General features: G+C 49.6%; 1 protein-coding gene and 1 long non-coding RNA gene across 2 annotated transcripts in view; both read right to left on the minus strand.

Annotated features, from left to right (window-relative positions):
- Positions 1 to 3,250: 3,250 nt before the first annotated feature.
- On the minus strand, positions 3,251 to 7,988 carry LOC142020933 (uncharacterized). The gene is made up of 3 exons (XR_012647564.1): positions 7,712 to 7,988; positions 4,331 to 4,468; positions 3,251 to 3,532 (listed from the first exon to the last, which is right to left on the minus strand). It is a non-coding gene; the product is annotated as an uncharacterized LOC142020933 (long non-coding RNA).
- Positions 7,989 to 17,895: 9,907 nt separating this feature from the next.
- Positions 17,896 to 21,809, minus strand: part of GOT2 (glutamic-oxaloacetic transaminase 2) — a 33,547-nt gene continuing 29,633 nt past the window's right edge. Inside the window, exon 10 of the mRNA XM_075009197.1 lies at positions 17,896 to 20,617. Within this exon, the coding sequence (XP_074865298.1) occupies positions 20,495 to 20,617 (123 nt within the window). The 3' untranslated portion in view covers positions 17,896 to 20,494. The remainder of the gene's footprint in view (positions 20,618 to 21,809) is intronic.

Below are 21,809 nucleotides of genomic sequence, written 5' to 3' on the forward strand. Positions count from 1 at the left end.
GGGGGTTGTTGCAGGGATTGGTTCCAGGCTTAGAGTTACTGTGTTGTGGTCTATAGTTGCCGGTGAGAATTTGTTTAAGGTTGGCAGGCTGTAGCCAGACAAAGTCTTCCCCTTACAAGCCAGCTTGCTCGCTACCCCGCCCCCACCACCGAGGAGCACACAGGGCACGGAAACGGCTGCTGACAGCACAGTTTTTGATGCCTCTGATTGAGGTCCAGATGTGCTAGCTTATCGTGACCCTGAGAAACAGAAAGTACAGATAGAAGGCTAACAGGCCAAACTGTCAACACGGGGGTGGGGGGAACCTCAGGAAATCACCGCAGCTGGCACTGATGAATTTGATGCACACATACATACCATCCCAGAAGAGGAAGTCCCTGCCCACACAAAAAGAATGTCCTGTACTCCTAAATTGCTTATCTCCTGTCTTACAAGTGCAAATTAAGTAAGAAATGCCCTTGTAACAAACTGGCGTCACAAAAGACAGACCAGTATGATCTGGCACCATAGATAAGAAAGAGAATACGTAACCTAAAAGGGGTATAAAAGGTGGGCCCAGCAGAACTCTAACTTTGAGTGCATTCCACCAACTACCTGCTGGTCGGGTCAGGTGATTGCCTCCCAAGGTCCGCAACTGGGGACACCCAACCTTGTATTCGTCTTTCCGCGGAATTGAGTGACCGATCCGGCTTGGCTACGCTGGTATCGAGAGACGCAGAGAGGGTAAGATATACCCATGCTAGGTCTCCTTTCTTTTTGTGCACAGCTAAAGAATTAGAGCTCTGTAACTAGATGTCATTGTATCAAGATATCATTGTGTTAGATGGTAACAGATATCTTTGTATTGGATTGTAACGTAACTTGTTAACACCTGTACTTTGCTAGCATATAAGAAGTAGACAATAGCCTTTTGTAACCACACGCTTATAATTGTAGCTTAATAAACTTGTAATCAGTTAAGATCTAAGCCTGACTGCTGTTACCCTTTTGTCACTACAACACAGCCGGCACAACAAAAAGAACTTTAACCGTTTGGTTACCACAGCCTGGCCATAGCTGAGAGCCCTAGGAGCTCCCTGCTTTAGCAGTAAAAAACTGGGTTGTTTAAGACCCAGGGGAATACCTCACTGCACATTACCCGGCCACTGGCTAACACAGGCTGTCTGTGGGCAAGGACAGGCCTGCCTCCCAAGGTCTGTGAGAGTGAAAGATCATTGTTCAGAATGGGTTGCAGATCACTGATGATGCATTGGAGAGGCCTTAGGTGGGGGCTGTATGTGTAGTCAGTGGTGTTCTCTTGTTTTCCTTGCGAGGCCTGTCTGGCTCTGTCAGTTTGTTTCCTCCCTTCCTTAGGTAGGTGTTGTAGTTTGCGGAAAGCTTGGTAAAGGTGTTGTAGATGTTTGTCTCTGTCTGATGGACCAGAGCAAAGACAGTTGTACCTTAGTGCCCGGCTGTATACAATGAATTGTGTAGGATGCCCTGGATGGAAGCTGGAGGCGTGTAGATAAGCATAGCGTCTGAGCGTTTTAGGTATAGGGTGGTATTTATGTGACCGTCACTAATCTGCACAGTAGTGTCCAGGATGCGAATCTCTTGTGTGAACTGGTCCAGGCTAAGGTTGATGGTGAGGTGGAAACTGTTGAGATCACGGTGGAACTCTTCAAGAGCCTCCTTCCCATGGGTCCAGATGATGAAGATGTCATCAATGTAGCGCAGGTAGTGGAGGGGCGCTGGGGGACAAGACCTGAGAAAACATTGTTCCAGGTCAGCCATAAAAATGTTGGCATACTGTGGGGCCATTTGGGTGCCCGTAGCAGTGCCACTGATTTGAAGGTATAATTTGTCCTCAAATCTGAAATAGTTGTGGGTGAGGACAAAGTCAAAAAACTCTGCCACCATTTGTGCCACGGTCTTATCAGGAATCACATTCCTAACAGCTTGGAATCCACCTTCATGTGGGATATTGGTGCAAAGGGCCTCTGCATCCATGGTGGCCAGGATGGTGTTTTCAGGAAGGTCACCAATGGATTGTAGTTTTCTGAGGAAGTTGGTGGTATCACATAGAAAGCTGGGGGTGCTGGTAGCATAGGGTCTAAGCAGAGAGTCCACATGTCCAGATAATCCTGTGGTGAGGGTGCCAATGCCTGAGATGATGGGGCGTCCGGGATTCCCAGGTTTATGGATCTTGGGCAGCAGGTAGAATAAACCTGGTTTGGGTTCAAGGGGTGTGTCTGTGTAAATCTGTTCCTCTGTTTTTATAGGGAGGGTCTTGAGCAGATGTTGTAGTTTCTTTGTGCATTCCTCAGTGGGATCCTTGGACAGAGGCCTGTAGAATGTGGTATTAGAGAGTTGCCTGGCACCCTCCTTTTGGTAGTGTGTCCTGTTCTTGATGATCTGTCCTATGCATGTCCTATTCCATCCTTGTCGGCCTTTTGGATGACAATGTCAGAGTTGTTTCTGAGGCTGTTGATGGCGTTACATTCTGCACAGCTGAGATTATGGGGTAAGCGATGTCACTTTTCCACAATTTCTGCCTGTGCACACTGGCGAAAGCCCCATGGACTGCTGGGAGATGGAGGAGGCAGTGTACTACGGCTCCCATGAGGCCATAGAGCCACAGGGGCTGCTGGGAGATGGAGGCTGGGGCACTACAGCTCTCTTGAGGCCATGGAGCCACAGGGCCTGCAGGGAGATGGAGGCAGGAAGGCAGTACAGCTCCCAGCGTGTCACGGAACCAGAGGAGCTGATGGTGGGAGACTGAGGCGATGGGGTGGGTGGCACTACAGCTCCCACAATGCCACGGGGGCAGCTGGGACCAGGGAAAGCTATGAAGGGCACCGATTCAGGGCACGTTGCTGACCCACCCTGGAGTTGCAGTCCCCCCAACTGGCAGCCCTTCAGACCAGCCTGGACAGGAACATCTGTCCCAAGCACTAACATGAAATCACACAGCAATCCTCTCTGACGCGCCGGTTCCCCAGTAGCCGCCCCTGCTCCGTGCCCAGCAGCTGCTAGAACCAACCTCAGCCAACAACCAGGTTCTTCCACTCCCAAGGGATGAGCCACGTTCCCAGGTCAATATGCACAACGCAGGTCCCACCCCCAAATCAAGCTGTTGCCCATCCTTTAGTATCTTTAATCTAAACCGCTATGAGAAGAGAGAGAAAGATAGGGTGGGGATAGATGGTTTAAATACAGTTTGCAGAGAAGCAAATGGAAAAAGAGAAAGATGAGCGTTAACATTGTTTAAGGAAGCAAATTACATACAACAATTGCAAAGTTCTTCATACAGGCTCCAAGCAGAGGTGGAACAATGTGGTGTCTCAAGTCAAGTCTGGTTACTTCCAAACACCTGGAAGGTCCTCAGTCCTTTGTGAGACTGTTTTCCTTGGCTCACAGTCACAGTCCAGAGGTTTGAGCAGTAGAGAAGCTGCCGCAGGAATGAGGCTAGAGCAGGGTCTGAAGACAAAATGGAAGAGTTCGCAGGGCTTGCTGTATCTTCTTCCATATGGAGGGAATCCTTTTGTTCTTCCTGTAGGAAAGTACAGCAACAAGCTGGAGTCTGGAGTCACTTGGGCATGGCCCATGTCCATGTGCTGTGTAATTTTCAGGGAGAAGCCACTGCTCCCGTGCTACTCAGAACGTTCACAGGAAAGGTCATCAGATGTAGATTGGTAACTCTCGAGGCCCCACTGTCACCAGGCACTTTTAGTCAACTTGGAGAGTCCTTTCACAATCGCTGGACAACCCTCATGTTGGTGTCTCCCAGAAGCAAACATTTCAAATACAAGCACACAGCCAATACGCTTCACTTCACAGACAAAAGCATTACATGCACATGCACAGCATAATCATACTCAGCAAACAATAAGCTTTTCAGAGAGCCCCACATGGTCCACTTTGTACAATGTGTCTGGCAAATCTATAACAGTGGTTGCCACATCACATGGCGAGAGGTAGATTGAAAGGGGGTAGATGGCTGGGGGCCTATAAACGGGGAAGGTGGAAGCCACCCTCATATTCCCGGCATACCCGAGACACCCCTTGGGAGGTAATATCTGTTAAGGTCCAGCATCTGTTGGCAGGAGAGACAAGTTCTCCATCCTCCCCTAAGGTACTCCTGGGGTTTGGGAAAGATAGCTGGAGTGTCACAGACAAACACCCAGCAGAGTTCCCTGCCCATGGGACCAGCCGTGCCTGGACTGCTGGGAACGGCATGGGTTACCTGCCTACAGACAGCCTCTGCGCCACACCCAGAATGGTTGCATCTTAGTGCCAGGCCGCCAGGGATGAGTGACCCAGAAAGTGAAACATGCAGGCTGCCACTTACTCTGATGGCCTGGGGGTCACTGCAGCCAAGGGAAAGCAGGCAGGACACCATCACGGCTGGCCAGCAGGGATTGCTGCGGCAATGGGAGGCAACACACGGGGCGTTGGGGTGGGTCCAGTCCCAGCCAGGCTGGGGTTCCTGATCAGACCAGGGTGAGAAGATGGGTGGTTAGAAGGGACCAGAGCATCCAATTCATTAACAGGACAGATGAGGTCCCATCCCTGCCCGGCTTGTGGGGAGGAGTCACTGTGGCAGCCCCTCGACTACCCAGCCCAGGGTGGAAAAGCCCAGTCCTGCGCTGCGTTCCCCTCTCTGGCCTTTGCTCATCACCTCCAACAGGAGACGCAGACACTAGTCCAGGAGCCTGGCTCGGGCAAGGTAGTGAAGAGTTTGGGGAGGGGTGTGCTGCAGTGGGGGGAGAACAAGGCTGGTTTGTGTGCACAGCATCGGGGCAGAGGTGGGTTTGGCTGTACACTACCAAGGTGAGATTCATGCACCTCATACCTGCAGTGAGTCCCTGGCTCTAGTGGCAGCATGTGTCACTGATGGGTGCAGGGGGGTCACCTGGCCCTGCACGCCATCTGCAATCAGATGTGAATTTCATTCAGCAGGGAGAACCAAAAGGTTAATAGTCAACAGGGACAAAGCACAGAACAGACTTGTCAACACTGAAACCAGAAGAAGTCGGTACAATTCATCTTGGTGAAAGGGGCCCAGAGGGGGTTCCTGAGCCAGGGCCATGTCCCTCCTGCCTCCCCCTCAAGTCTGGTGAGATTGCTGCCCTGCCCAGTTCCCAATTCAAACCAATTCCCAGTTCCCTTTCTCCCTCCTTTGTCATTTCCCAGTGAAGAAATGCGTCCAATTCATCTGGGTTACAGATGGCACAGAAGCCTGTTGTGTATGTGGGAGACATCACACCAAAACTCCCATCACCAACTACACACTGACACTGTGCCTAGTGACAGGGGACGGGTGCTCCAGCTAAAAATCAGCATGCTGCCCTTTCTAGTACCCCTAATTAACTAACAGTATCTGCTTATTACAGTCATCAGATTTCCGCTCCCTTAACTGAAATACATTCTACACCCTCATTGGCTATTTAATATTAAATGCTTTCATAAGATCCCTTCCAGTAATCACACAGGTCACCTCCTTCCCAAACATCCACGTTTTGTCTAAAACAGGATTGCAAAAGGTGGGCTCCCTTGCAGGGACATGAGATGTCCTAAGGGAGGGCACAGCTTGATCAGCTGCTGGGTCTGAGGCTCACCCACCTCCTTTAAAATGTTGAAATATGCTACTGTTGTTATGTATGTGTATTCACACTTATGTATCAATGTCTAAAGTATTTACTTTCTACAGATGTATTTTCTTAGGCCGTGTCTACACTAGCCAAAAGCTTCGAAATGGCCATGCAAATGGCCATTTCAAAGTTTACTAATGAAGCGCTGAAATACATAGTCAGCGCCTCATTAGCACGCGGCACTTCAGAATTGACGTGGCTTGCCCAGACGGGGCTCCTTTTCAAAAGGACCCCGGCTACTTCGAAGTCCCGATAGGAATAAGAGGACTTCGAAGTAGCCGGAGTCCTTTCGAAAAGGAGCCCCATCTGGGCAAGCCACGCCAATTTCGAAGTGCTGCGGCTGCCCGCATGCTAATGAGACACTGAATATGTATTTCAGCGCTTCATTAGTAAACTTTGAAATGGCCATTTGCATGGCCATTTCGAAGTTTTTGGCTAGTGTAGATGTAGCCTTACACATCCTGAAAGGCTCTTTTTCACATGAACATAACTGAAATTTCCATTGGTTTGGATTACATGAGACAGGCTGTGGGGGCCCTGCTAAATGCTGGGATGAAAAGTGGGGCCGGACCTAAAAAGTTTGCTCACCCCACTCTAACTCACTAATGTCAGATCAAGCCTTGTTTGTAAGGGACCAGTTATTTGACAGACACACCTGTACCTGTGCGATTGAGACTCCCCGCTGATATCCCTAGGGCGCGGGTCTGCTGGAGCCACGGGGTGAGTGGGGGTGGCAGCAGAGGGACTGAGTCTTGAAGTGACCCCTGACAGGGGTAGGGGAGTCACACTTTTGCCTCGGGGGGCTCCCTTCTACCCCTGCCCCAGGTCATAGCTGGGGAGCAGCCCCCACTAGGGGGAAGGGGCTGTGGGCCCCACCCCTGCTCTGAGGGGGCTGGCTACAGCCCCAGGCAGCCCCCTCCAGCTCTGCTCCAGAGATGGGTGTATCTCAGCTCCACCTCCCCCTCTGTCTGCAGGACAGAGTTGTCACCTGGTCACCCTCAGCAGGAAGCCCGGACACAAACACACATGTATCTCCCACTACATCACATCTGCTTGGATCCACTTCTGCCAGCTTCTCTTTTGGTGTGGCTCCTGGATGATTCCTCTGCAAGTGCAGCAAAGAAAGCTCAGGACAAACCATCTCTGCACTAAGTTCTTTTGCTGTGCGAAACCTTGCTTCTCTCTCAGCCTCCCTCTCCCATCCATATCGCCCCACCCCCCACTGACGAGAGACTGAGTCAATAATATCAGAGCTTTGCTCATATGTCTCCTGCCCTCGACAATCTGTGTTCTTTTTTATTTTCCCACAGCTCCCTAGGAGACAGCACAAGCAAAGGTGACAAAAATGAAAAAAAAAAAAAAAAATTGTGTTGGCCAACACACTATTGAAGACTGAGGAAGAAGAACACACCAGGGGGAGGAAGCAAAGCAAATAAGCAACTCTCTACCTCAAGTCATCCTCCTACTTCAACCTGCTGAGGACACCCCACTTCTGCCCAGACAAATGAGCAGAACCTGAAAATGTTGACCCGGTCGCCCTTGTTCCTACTAGTCAGGAAGCTCTGCTTACAAACCCAGCCCTACTTAACGAGACATCCCTACCTGAAGCCAGGTGGGCTGTGAGCAGACTCCTCTCCAAACCAGACACTTATCCCAGTCACGCTGGGGGCTGCTAAGCTTCAAGCTGAATGGCTTTTGTGCACTTTTTTTCCACATCATGAGATAGGAATAGACTGTGACTGCTCACTTCTTTTACCTCAGTACTCAACCGAGCACAAGGCAGTATAGCAAACAGTCCAATTAGTATCTCAGTTGGCAATATCACCTAACCTCTTTCTCTCGCATCTAACAAATTGCGGGGGTCTGCCATCAGCTAGTCCCCTCCCATTACCCCTGCAGGACCACAGCAAGAAAGGAGCTCATTACACCTTCATCCAAAACAATCACTTTGCATAGCAGACTATTGTTTCTTCCCCAGACTCAATTCCACAAGGCTCCCTGCCCAAACAGGAAGCTGACAGCCTGTAAAGAATCCTACAGTGAGTACAGATGAATAATTCAAAAAGCTGACTACACACACAGCCAGCCACGAGGAGGGCAGAAAGCTAAGGATTGTTCACGTCTCCTTAGATGAGTGTCCAGGCTGCACAGATACACTGCTGCCAGCTTCTCAGCTGACTGGGGATCCTGGATGAGTCTCCTGCAAGCAGAGCAGAAAAAGCCCAGCATGAACCATCCATACATTAAGCACTACTGGTGTCTGAAATCATACCTTCATGCCTCCCTCCCTCTACCTTCTTTGAGTCCCATTCGATGAATAAAACTGTGCTGTCACAGCCCCTCCCTGGCATGAGTTATGTCTCTTCCTATTTCCCCCTTTCTCCTCAGCGCATGCCTGTTGGAATGCTCACCGAGAATGCCTGCCCGCATCTTGAAGTAGGAGACAGCACAAACAGAGACAGAGACAGAAACAGAGAGAGCGTTGGCCAACACGCTAGAGAAGACAGAAGGAGTGAGAAACATTTGGGAGGAATGCAAGCAACTCACCATCTGCACGCATCGTCCTATCTCCATCTATCTGAAGAGGAGACATACTGCTTCAGCCCAGAGAAAGGAACAGCCCCTGAAAACGGAGACCTTATTTGACTTGCAACCACTGTTGCTAGTTGGGAAGCTCTGCTTACAAACCCTGGCATCCCAACCCACATCTAGATAGGCCATGGGCAAAGGCACTGCCAAACCAGACACTTGTCTCACAATGGTATCTGCTCTGCTTCCAGCTGGACAGCTCTTGCCAGTCATCGATAGTGCTTGTGGTCTTGCTGCTCTTCACCTTCAATTGGCTGAGGAATCTTAACCAGTTATATGGAAGGCAGAAAGTTAAGGGATGCTCATTTTTGCTTAGAAGGATATCAAGGCTGATTGGACCCTCTTCTATCAGCTTATTCTCCGGCTGGGGCTCCGGACAATTGATTTTAGAGCGGGGCTGAAAACAAAAACAAAAACAAATACAAAAAAAAACCCAAGCATGAATCATCACTACACAGAGCTCTATTGGTGATTTTAACCATGCCCAAATCTGGGAACTGGGGTGCAAGTTGAAGGATATTGAATGGGTGCTGGTGGGGGGCAGGCTTCAATGTCCTGAAGAGAATGACAGTGGGCCCAGAGTCGAGGGAGAAGGTTGAAGTACACAGGGGAAGTGGGAGGGAAGGGGTGTTGGCGATGGAGAAAAGGGGAGCAAAGGGCCCCACAGGTGGAAGGTTGGATTTGTGGGAGGGTGGGGTTAAGGATGCAGGTCAGGGAGTGTGGATGGAGGAGAAAGGGGCACTGGGGAACCCACAGATGGTGGGATGGACAGGTGTACAGTTTGGGTTGGGCTGTGGGGCCAGGGATGGAGCAGGTTGTGGTGGGATGGGGAGGCTGAAGCACCCTGGGAATGAAGGCTGGAAGGGCAGGGTTAGGGGATGCAGGTTGCTGTGGGCTGGGCTGGGGGTGTGGTGAAATTAAGTGAAGTGGGGGCTGAGCGACCCAATATGTGGGACGGTGGTGGGATGGATAGGGAGGGCCAGGTTGGAATAGGCTGGAGACAGCTGAGGTGGAAGATGGTGGTTGAAAGATCTTTACCTGTGCACGCAGAGATGGGGGAAAGGTAGCGCTTGGGGTATGGGATGAGGTGAGCTGGGGAGGTGTTAGTGAGAGTTGGGGACTAAGGGGGTCCCATGAACAGAGAAATGAACTGGGATGGTGTCAGGGTAGCAAGTGGCAGGCTGGGGGGGTGTTGGAGAGGAAGGGAAAACTGAGGGGTCCCACAGATAAATGCACAGCAGTGGATGGGGCAGGGAGTGCAGGTTGGGGGCTGGCCGTAGAATGGAAGGGCCCACATCTGGCTTGATAGGGGTGGGGAGGAACAGGGACTGCGGGAAGAGGGCGGGTGTTGCCTAATGAAGGGAGAAAAGGGCAGGTCTGAGGGGTCCCATAGCTGGTTGGACCTGGGTGGTGAAGGGGATACAGGTGGGTGGTTGGCTAGAGGAGAAAGGCTGGGGAGCACACGGGTGGCAGCACAGAGGCAGGGAGCACAGGTTGGGGGGCCTGGATGGGAAAGGGAGGAAAGGGGGCAGAGGGATCCCAATGTTGACTGGTGAGGTACGGGAAGAAGAGGGGCAGGTTGGGGGCTGGAATAAGGAACGGAGGAAAGCAGGGGGACTGAGGAGTCCCACAGATAGCAGGATAGGGGGCAGGGAGTGCAGGTGGGGGGGACTGGCTGAAGAAGGGAGTAAAGGGGGAGCTGAGGGGTCCCAGCGATGGCTGGACAGGGGTGTAAGGGGAGGAGCTCCTAGCTGCGGAGGGGAGGAACAAGAGACGCTGAGGTGCCCCCAGACCGCGCTGCGCCTGACACTTGCCCCTCCCACACACACACGAGCCGGCAGCGCTTTGCAAACTACAACTCCCAAGAGGAGCCACTCGTCAGGGGCGGGACCCGAGCTGCACCACCTGACCAATGCCCTAGCACGCCTCCCATGGTGCCCTGGGGCCCGCCGTGGCTGATGGGAGATAGAGGCAAAAAGCACCCCATCTCCCATGGTGCATCGGGGCCACAGTGGCTGACAGGAAATGGAGGTAGTAGGCACTCCATCTCCCGTGGTGCCCTTGTACCCGCAGTGGATGGTGGGAGATGGAGTAAGCGAACACTCCGTCTCCTATGCAAGCCAAAAAGCAGTCAAATAGCACGTTAAAGACTAACAAAGTGATTATTATTTATTTTGTTATTATTTGTTAGTCTTTAACGTGCTACTTGACTTTTTTTGTTTTGATAGTACACAGACTAGCACAGCTCTCTCTTTTGCTAGTCTTTAAAGTGCTACTTGACTGCTTTTTGTCTGTTACTATCCATCTCCCAAGATACACCGGGGCCCGCAGTGGCTGACGGGAGATGGAGACAGCGAGTACTCCATCTTCCATGGTACACCGGATCCTGCAGTGGCTGATGGGAAATGGAGGTAGGCACTCCATCTCCCCTGGAACCCCGGGGCCCGCAGTGTCTGATAGAGGCAACGAAGGGTCCTGTGGCAACTTGTAGACTAACAGAAAAGTTTTGAGCATGAGCTTTCGTGAGCACAGACTCACTTCATCAGATGCAGGATAGATAGATACAGGAAGCTCTGCAGCCTTTCTGAGCTATAACGGGGCAGAGAAAACCACTCTCAGGTCTCTTCCAGCCCCCCTCTGTCACCTGAGATGGAAGCAGCCGCCGGGTGGTGGAAGCCACTCGTGAGCAACAACCGAACCGGCACCCGCGGGGAGAGTTCAGCAGATTCGTTATGTTTCCACTCGCTGCTGCCAGGGAGCCGCACGCAGCGCGTTCCTCGACTGCCCCGAGGCATCCCGGCTTGTGCATGGGAAACTCTCGGCACTACGGGGTATTGCCGCTGCCGGAGGAGAACGACACACACTGCGCGTTACACCCACTGGCCACCAGGTGTCACTGCTGCACTGACTGAACCGCCATCCGCCGCTCACCTCATTGACTGCGGGGTGAAGCTACCGCTCCAGGGGAGGTGATCACACTGAGGCCCACAGTCCCCATCTAACCCCAACCCCCTCCCCTCCCCTAGATCAGACACCCCCAGCCCATCCTCTAACCCAGTGGTGTCCACCCACACTTGCACAGATGGCCACATGACACCACCTGCCCCAGCCAATCGCACCCCCTGCAGCCAGGCACCGTGCCCTCCAAAGAACTGCCAGGGGCTCAATGGAGCCATGCCGCCCTGAGCCATGGGCCAACCACAGAAGCCTTTGTGCCCCTCCCCCAGCCCTGGGGCCTCTTACCTCCTGCTGGACTTTGACCCTTGCTGGGATGACAGCAGCCCAGCCATGGGCTGCGAAGGCTGTTTCCAGCCCCACACTGAACACAGCCCTGGCCACATGGGCGCCACCTCCATCTAGAGCTGCAGGCACAGGCTGGGCCCTGCCGAGACCAGCTGCAGCCCTAGCCAGGGTGCCAGACGCTGTGCTGGCCCTGGCCCAGCCCAGAGGACAACTATGGACCAGCGAGGCTAATGGCACAGGCCCAACCTTGCATGTGCCTGGTGCAGCCCCAACTGGCCAGCTGTCTGAGCCCCGTGCCAGCCACCCACCAACTTGAGCCCCACGCTGCCAGAGCTGCCACAGCCAGCTTCCTGAGCCTCACAAGCTGCCAGGGCCAGCTGCCCACCCTTGAGCTGCAAGCCAGCTGCCCGAGCTGCCTGTCTTAGCCGTGGGCAAGCCGCATGGGCCAGCCACCCGAGCCCCACACTGCTGGGGCCGTCTGCCTGCTCAAGCCCCACGAGTCACCTGCCTGAGCTCCTGCCCCAAAGCCAGGCACCGTCCGCCTCCCACTCTTACCCCAGCCCCACATTTAACCCTCTCCTCCTCTGCCCCAAAACCCCCGCTCACGCACCTTTGCCAGAGCTAGCCAACTCCACCTGGGTCTTTGCCAGCTGCCTGCTTTTTATAGCAGCTGTGCTGGGTCACCCATGTAAAATGCCAGAGGCTGAGAGCCCGAAGCAAGGGCCAGCTCTTTCTTGGGATAGGGGCAGGTTGCCTCACACCCTCCCTGGAATTTCTTCAGGACCCCCCAGTTTGGGACCCCCTGCTCTAACCCTGACCCTCTAACCCCAACCCCTAAACACTAACCTAACCCAACCGCCTAACCCCCAACCCTCTAACCCCAACTACTAAATCCTAACCTAATCCAAAGCCCCGACCCCAGCTCCTCACCCTAACCACTCACCCTCACCCCAGCCCCCTCACCTTCCTCCTATCCCTACCCCAACCCCAAACACTGAAACAGTAACCCTAACTCCTAACCCATCCCCAATCCTGGACCCTAATCATAGAATCATAGCATACTAGGACTGGAAGGGACCTCGAAAGGCCATCGAGTCCAGCCCCCTGCCCCAATGGCAGGACCAACTTTAATCTCTAACCCAAACCCTCAACCCTAACCCTGAGTCCCAAATCCTAAACCTTGACCCTAACCCCTAACTCTTAGACTAACTCCCTAATCCTTATCCCACCCCTCCATCCCTAACTGTAACCCCAAATCCCTATGACCCTTAACCCCCAACCATCTAACCCCAAACATGACCCTTAATTCCGACACTAACCCCAACCCCAACCTAACCCCCTTACCTCTAACCCAATCCTGAACCCTTTACCCCTAACACTAACCCCTACTCTAATCCCTTACCCTGACCATTAGCCCCCATCCCCTAACCCAACCCTAACCTCTACCCAAAGATTCCCAAGCTATGGTTCACATTTAGATTTGTTAAGGGTCGCCAGCAGCTCGGGAGCTGCATGTGGTACTTAAAGATGCCAATTGCAGTTCCTTAACGCTGCCACATCTAGCAGCTCTAATCGATAGAGATGTAATTACGCATTACAAAGGCAGATTCTCCACCTTCACTCTCACAGACCTTGGGAGGCGGGCCTGTCCTCGCCTACGGACAGCCTGCCAACCTTAAACAAATTCTCACCAGCAACTACAGACCACAACACAGTAACTCTAAACCTGGAACCAATCCCTGCAACAAACCTTGCTGCCAACTCTGCTCACGTATCTACACCAGCAGTATCATCACAGGACCTAACATCAACCATTCCATCAGGGGATCCTTTACCTGCACATCTATCAATATAATATATGCCATCATGCTCCAGCAATGCCCCACTGCAATTTACATTGGCCAAGCTGGACAGTCTCTACATAAAAAAATAAATGGACATACACATCAGAAACAATAATCTATAAAAACCTGTAGAACATTTAAATCTCCGTGGACACTCAGTTACAGATGTAAAAGTAGCAGTCCTACAACAAAAAATTTCAAAAATAAAACAGAGAGAGAAATCCCTAAACTGCAAATCATCTGCAAATTTGACTCCATCAACCAAGGATTAAACAGAGACTGGGAGTGGCTGGGCCCTAACAAAAGCAGTTTCTCTGCTCTGCATGTTCACACCTCCACATTAGAATCTGACAATGAGCCACATCCCCCTTGACTGATGTGGCCTTTCTCCTCTCTTGATGTATACTAATGATAATGGGCCGTTTCCACCCTGACTGAATAGACCTTGTCAGCTCTGGCCCACCCTTTCACTGGGACCCCCCACCTCCTTAAATACTCCTCTGCCCCCCCCCCACTCATGCATCTGATGAAGTGGGTCTTTCCCCACAAAAGCTTATGCTGCAAAATATCATAGTCAGTCTATACGGTGCCACTGGACTTCTTGTTGTTCTTAAAGATACAGACTAATGCGGCTACCCTCTGATATTTCTCCACCTTTGATAGTCCTAGTCATCCCAGGCAAGCCACTTAACAGGCTCCTGCAGTAAGTAATTTTTGCATCCCCTCCACTCTTCCCCCCCTTTTGCTCCCACTTCTGTTCTATGTAGCTGATTTGTCAGTTTATATTTTTTGTTTGTATCTTCCTCCTGCCCAAGTGTGATCCCCCCCACCCTGAGTGAGATTCTGCCAGCCCCCCTGCCCAGGTGTGACTCCCCCAGGATCTGAGTGTGCCCCCATCTGTCAGCCTCTCAGTATGACCACCCAGCCCAAGTGACTGCACCCCAACCTCCCAGCCCTTGAGTGTGACCCCCCCCAGCCTGTGACTCATCCAGCCTGTGTGACCCTCCCAGCGCCCCAGTCCAAGTGTAATTCCCCAACACACCCCCCCACAGTGTGACCTTCCTCGCCCCTCCAGTCTGAGTGTGGCTCCGCCAGCCCCTTCAGCCTCTGAGTGGGGCGTTTAAGCAGGGGGAGCTGTTTGGGGATGAAAGTTTTTTCCCTACCACAACTCAGATCAACTATAATAAAATAACTAACTATAATAAACAGTCTTAGTTTGTTAATTTATTTTCCCTTTTTCTATTAAATAACTACTATGAGTTTATAAACATGAAGGGGCACAATTTTATATTCTTGCCTCAGGCACAAAATTAGCCAGTTATGCCACTGCTCCCCCACCTCCCTGTTTTCAATTGCCTTGGATCACCCACTGTTCCTGAATGCCAAAATCCTGTTTGGAAAAGGCTGGGAACCACTGCTCTAACCTGACCCCAAACCCCTTACTCATAACCCAACCCCAAATCACCTACCCCAACATCCTAACCCCTAACCCCACACCAAACTGCTTAGTTCTAACTCCTTTTCCTACCCTCTAACCCTAACCCAAATCTCTTACCGTTATCCCTAACCACAACCCTTAACCATAATCCCTACCTCCTAAAGCCTAGCCCTAATCCTGTAACTTTATGGTAACCCTAACTTCTAACTGGTCTAACCCAACACCAACCCTAACCCCTACTCCTAAATCCCAAACCCAAACCCACCCCTTCTGCTGGAGGCCCCACCCCTTTCAGGGGCACAGAACCAGCCTGCAGCCAGTAGAAAAAGTAATGGAGTTGTCCTTCTCCCAAAATTTTAGTTCACACCTGTTTAAGAGGAACCACTAGGAATTGACTCAAACTCTTCTGGCTTTCAGCATCTGGCAGGAGGCTCACATGAAATGTACTTTATCCCAGCCTTTTGCCATATTATTTACAGAGTACACATTGCCTTTTCCAGCGTGCATACACAGCACTTTATAAAGTGGGACCTCCCAGAACATTCAGGACCCCTCCCCCTCCACTGTTGCTCACCCTAAAGAAATGCCCACTCTGAAGGCTTTATCCTGCCTGCCCCTGCTATAAAGTGCTCTCTATCCACTGGCCCTACAATGTCCATATACTGAGTTTCTGTGCAGGGAGCAGTGGAACCTCAGGGCTGCCCTGGGGAAGAGGGCTCAGAGTGGGGAAGGGAGCTGGATCCCTGCGCAGGTTGGACTTGGCAGAGGAGCTGCAGTTTAGTTGCTTAGTCTCTGTTCCAATGTCCCCTGCACTGATCCCTGGCTAGGACAAGAGCTGGTAATTGGCACCTGGAGCCCTGCAGGCACTACGACCAACTAGAGCATGCTTAGTAGCCAAAGCAGGATATCAGGAGAGCCAAGTTCCTCTCTTCACTGAGTCCCACAGGGTCCTGAATTCCTGGCTAGTTCTGCCCACCAGGAAGGCTTTCTTGGAATGGCCTTGGAAGTGGCTCCCCTGACCCAGCTATGTACCCGCTGTACCAGGCTGCTTGGGAATGGGCTCAGCTTCAAGCAAGAGGCAGCAAGGAACGGGGTCATGTAACCAGGCTTGGGGAATGGGCAGAGGGAGCATGAGTTGTTCCCATACCCTACATCAAACATCCTATCCAGGTGCTTGCTCATCTGCAGCTGCTGGGGTGGTACATTAGGTTCAGCCTTGACCCTGCTATCCTAATACCCCTTCACACAACTGCTTCCTCTTTCTTGCCAGGAGAGGCTTCCTGCTGCACCGTAGCCTGCAGAAACCCTGGGTTTACAGGGTAGTATGAGAGCTTTGTGACCTATGCAGTGAATATTTTAGATGCCTGGGTCCCAGAATATTAAAGGCACATTATGCCCTTATTGTCAGGATGCTGGGCAGCATAAGCACTAGATGATGGCAATAGGATGAAGGCATCTCTGAAAATTATACTTTGAGCACCTGAGCTAAGAGCATCTGACAGGAATTTTTTTATTTAAAAATCAAACAGAAAATGTATATTTTCCCCAGATATATCTTGTGCATTAAAATTACAGAAGACAAGAAACTGCTGTGCAATAATTTAACGATTTAAGTTAATTTTGTTAAGAATCAATTGCTACCCGGACACAGAAAAATCTTTGCTGGAGAAGATGCTAACTCTGAATTGGTTACCCATAGTAACAATAAGCGTAGGGATGGAGCCCCAACCACAGGAACTTGATCCAACTTCAAGTGGCCTCTGCATAGGAATTCTACTAACTCCAAGTCACAGTTCAAGACATGGCCCATGAGTGAACACACAGCCTTCTTGATAAGTTCTGAGAGCAAATACCTCAGCCCTGACCCATTGTGCTAGTAAGACATATTCTTACTTATATTCTTCGTTATATGTACCTGTGTCAATAGTATGCCAGCTACCAATTCAGTGTGACAAACACACACACGACTAATGGCAATTACTCAACACCCATAGTCTCCAGCCACTTTCATTCAACAGCCACCTCACTTCAATTTTCACTGCCTCAGAGAAGAGGAAGTGGTATCAGAGTAGTCCCTACCACTTCTCCTCATTCTACCATTTCCTATAAGTTGAATGCTTGAGTGGTCACCCAGGAGAGATCTGGATGCCACCCAGCTCATTAGCACAGTGCCCACAACATGCGCTTCGATGGGTAGTACACATCAGCACATGCCTTAGCGCACATTAATTTTTTTTTGTCATCCCTGGGAAGAATAAATTTTGAGGAAACCCTGCTTCATTTTACTTATTAGATAAAGCCAAAAGGAGTTGTTGATTTCCACCACATTTGTGTCATCAGGTTGAACCAAGAGGCACTGTTTGGGCTGGATGACAGTGGAGACCAACTACAAATTGAACCTCTTTAATCCAGAACATTCATCCAGCAACATCCACGATCCAGAATGATTTTAGTTAGCTGGACGAACACTTTTCATGGATGTGGCCAAGTTTCCCAGGGTCCCATAAATGTCTTAAGAGTCCTGTAAGCAGTGGAAGTGCTGGTAATGTGACCTCCTGTGATCTGGCAATTTCTCTCATTCAGCATCCTTCAGGTCGTGAGGGTTAGAGGTTCAACCTGTAGAATACTTTAATTCAGTAAGCCCAGCTGGGATGCCTGGGGGCTACTTCTCCCAAATAAGGCTGGGCGATACAAAGAAGTCTTAACTTGCCCCATACCGGAAGGGGCACATTGAAGAGATTCCTAGCAACAAGTTAAGGCTTGGCAGGGTCACAAAGGGCACAAGAAAAGATAGCCACGTTCAAGTCCTGTTTCCCCAAGTCCACCCAGAATGTTAAATTAAGAGTAGTCTTCGATTTAAAGATTCCTTAGTTTTTGGATTTTCTTGGCTGCTTTTCCATATCTTTCATCAACAGTTTCCGAATTGGCCAGGGGCTTAAGGTGCCTCTCTCTGCCTCCCTTGAGACACCGCAGATTGGGATTTTCAGGAGTAACAAATGCCCCTCCCCTCCCCCAACAATGTTAATGGGAGATGCAGGTGGCTCAGCACTTTGGAAGAGTCAGTAACTGAAGCTAGAGACTCACCCAGTGAAGGCATCAAACAAAATGAAAACACCTCAGCTGCTCTAGGGCTGAACCTCTTTTTAAAAAAAAAAAAAAAAATCTGTAAATCCAGTTTTTATTATTGGGATAAATTGTTGTAGGATGTTTTGTTTCATGTTAACTCTAAGAACACTGCTCCTTAAGAAAAGGTTAACCTGTGAGCCTACATGGACTGGCTCTGAAATTTACTAACAGAAAAACAACATCAATGTAGATGTTAAACTTATTCAGAGAAACATGGATGCACGGCAGCTGTAGTTTTATTGTAACAGAACAGGCTGCATAAAGGCCTAAATTACACAGTGGCAGACAGCTTACCTAGAAGGGTGAAGATCAGAGCCAGAAACACACAGAACACAAAAAGTCAATCCCTAAATCAGACCCATTGAGAATCAGAAAGAAGCAAAGGCTTTGAACAGACAGTTGCAGTAACTCCCATAGAGGAGGACACACATCACCACTGAAATTGAAGTGTAATCAACTTCTCTTTACTTGCGACAGGCTAGAATCCTCCTTGCTCCTTTTTATTCTGGAAATAGCAATGGCTGCTTGGGATAGATCAGGTTGTTCTCAGTTGTTCAGTGGAAGAAGCTACAGAAGTGGTAGCTGCCTATCAATGAGCACAAAGCCTGTAGGGACTAAAATAGGAAAGATCCCCATCAACAACTGACAGAGATGGAGTCACTTAGTCTGGAAATGAATGGGAAGCAAAGAACACAGATGGGAGATCAGTTGTAACAGCATTACCACCTTCCATACATCTAGCTCCTATATGCTCACATTCATGCCTCTGCTTTCAACAACTAAAAACTGTAAGCTGCCTTATACCAGAGAAGTACATCATTGTTTGCTTTAAGGCCTGCTATTCTCTTTCCAATTTCCATTCAAACTGTTCCAATCAGTTTTTAAATACGTGGACTGGAGTTTAACCTATGTAACTCTTGCTCAAGCCAAAGGGAAGCCCTGGGCTTTAACCACCACCAAACACATTTGAATGCAAGATTGAAAATACGCCTTCAGCTTCTGAAATTGGGTTTTGGGGATAGAACAATGGAACACACAGCTCAGTGGCTGTAAGATGACATACGCTGTGGAAGAAGATATAAAGGGGAAGGGGCTCAGCATTAAGAATTGTCTGAAGAGTGACTGTAGAAGAACAGACATAATGAAGCTCCTTGTTTATTGGTCAGCTTCCAAGAGACAAATCAGGTTGGTTGGCTGGCATTTTTAAAAATTAGAAGCCCTTCGGACTGGGATTTTTCCTTCCTGCATATGATCATTAGTGTTGAAAGTTGCTAGTTAATACCTTCTTGACACATCTGGGCACAACTCCTTTGCTTTCAGGAGGTTAAGCAGACATAACTAAGTTTAAATGAGGAATCAGGGCCAATTAGTTATTAAAGCCAGCACACTCTCTCAGCTCTGGAGGGAAAGCAGAAATGTAGCTATGGCTAACTGTCACTACAGAAGCAGGGGTAGGAGGGTATGTACCACAATCAGGTCAGGCAAAAAAGGGTCCATTTTTCAGAGCAGAATCTTAAGAGTACGAAGACTCAATCTGCTTCTGTGTTAGCAGCACTTAGGGGAGAAACGAGAATGAAACGAGCAATGTTTCCCAATAAGATTAAAAGGTAAAAAATGATAGCCTCAGAGAGGCACTGATTTAACTTAAAGGCCCTAACAGCAACACTAGTTTTTTCTGAACAAAAAATGAGATTCCTGATTAGGAAGAAAGATCAAGTACTGTAAAGCCTTTGATATCTGGAGTTCCCTAAAACTTTTCAGTTTACTTTTGCAAAAGCAAATTCAGACTCTGTCCTTCCTGCAATCAAAGACCAAATCAACTCCAGAAATGGGGTGCAGAGGCTTAGATTACAATTGTGTTCTAAGTATCCTTTATGCATGTGCCTGCTGAAAAATGCTCTTATGCTTCTATTGCAGAACCCAAAAACCTTCAATTAGGTACAACATCTTTATCTTAAGTGGCCTTCGCAAATAACTTGATTAAAGCAAGTTGGCAAGCTGTACAACTAGACAATAGGGATGCACTGTGCTCAAGCTGTTACTCTATTCCCACTATAGCATATGAATGCAGGATGCCCCTCTTTACATGAATACAGTGATTCTTTACTTGCTCTCCTTTCAGAATGGGAAGATGGGGTCTTGGTCCTGTTCTAGCTCATTTAAAAGCATTAACTGAATTGTTATGAAGCATTTTCCTCTTCCAAGTAAAGGATGGACAGATACACCATGTAATGTGTCGTACTATTGGACAGCACTCTCTCATTGTACCGTCATAGTACTATTGATCAGAATTCTATCAGTCTACCTTCAGTAGTTCTGCCAGGATGTTTAAGGACTTAAAGGTGTCTGCATAGGGCAGCAGATGCATAACACAAGAAGATAATTCTGAAAGCAGAGAAGGAACCAGTAACATCCCTCTTGGAGAGGGCAGGTAACTGCCTATGAAGTCGGATGCCTCTCGCTGCTGCCTTGTACACGAGATACATTAAATGTCAGTGAAGTACTGTGGTTGAAAGTAAATATTCTGCTTGTCTCAGGGCCCAAATGTACTTCCCCTTCTTTGTCCTCTTGCATCAGAAGTCCAAGGACAGTTGAAGGTAAGGCTGTCTTCTCCACTGCATTTACTTGCTGACTTGATGTATTGCAGAAGCTAGGTAACTCACATTACCAGATGTGACCCCTGCCACAGAGATTCTGCCATCTTTTGTCATGTATATGGAAAACTCCTTGGTCAGTCGCTCCACCTAATGGGTGAGGGAAAGAAAAAAAAAAAAAAAAGAAGAGTTCTTAGTTCTAGAAGGTCCAAGCTTCACCTTGACTGAAGGACTGCTTCGGCAGCTTTGCAGGGCCACAAGTTAAAAGAAAGCTACCTAAAACAGTGTAAACCATTGGCAGGGATGACACATAGCGAAGGTGGCAGGAGGCATCACATACACCCCACAAATGCTGTGGGCACGAGGAGATGGCCAGCAGCTGGCCCCACTGGTCACCTAGGCTGCCTCAGTTGCAGGGAGAGGTGGGGGAGAGGCAGGGAAATGCAGAGCCTGTGTGGAGGGGGGAGGTTGTCCCAGCCCTTCCCCAGGCTGGGGTCATGGTGGTGTTGGTGTGTGCGCACATGTGCTGGGGGCAGGGAAGGGGAGGGCATGTTTGGGGTTTCACATGGTCAGTGGCCTGCAGGGTTTTCCTGAATAGGTGCCTCTGACCATAGAGACCGAATCCCCTCACAAAGTGCTCTTTCTTCAATACCACAGCAGACAGGTGGAGACTCAGCACTGCATGCTGCGAATCACAGTTTATATGAGAGAATGTAGTTTCCCCAGGCCACATCATCAATCTCTAAGTTGCAGCTCACCTGGAGACATCGCCTTTGGCCAGCCCTGAAGCCCACACATTAGCACTTTGGCATACCAAAGCACTAAACTGCTCAGACAAGATATTCACATGACCTCACCTGCACTTTAATGCCATCTTTTAAAGAGCAACATAACTGGTCCATTTTACAGATGGAGGAGCTAGTTTAGCTTTTAATAACTACAACTGAAGACTATCATGCAAACTAAAACATTTGGACTGGAGACGAGATACTTGGGTGGAAGGCTAGAATAGTTAGGAAGGACAGTCCTCTTTTCATGAGGAACTGTTAGGTCAATAGGCTACATTTTAGCCCATCCAAGGCTTCCATATGCCAAATGAAATGGCAAATCTTACTAAAAATGATTAAAGATCAATAGACAGAACGGAGCCAGATGTTAATAGGTTAACAGCGCCTGAAAAGTTAGATTCTCCTGACCTGAATAATCTGCCAGTTTCTCAAAGCCCATCTACACTTAAACGCTGCATTGATGCAATGGTCCTGCTTTAAAGACACTTAATCATCAGCACAGTTAGTTCACCTCCTTGAGGCATAACAGTTATGTCATAAGAAGCTCTCCTGCT

This window comes from Carettochelys insculpta, chromosome 14 (assembly GCF_033958435.1).
Source record: "Carettochelys insculpta isolate YL-2023 chromosome 14, ASM3395843v1, whole genome shotgun sequence".
In the NCBI taxonomy this organism is placed as follows: domain Eukaryota; kingdom Metazoa; phylum Chordata; order Testudines; family Carettochelyidae; genus Carettochelys; species Carettochelys insculpta.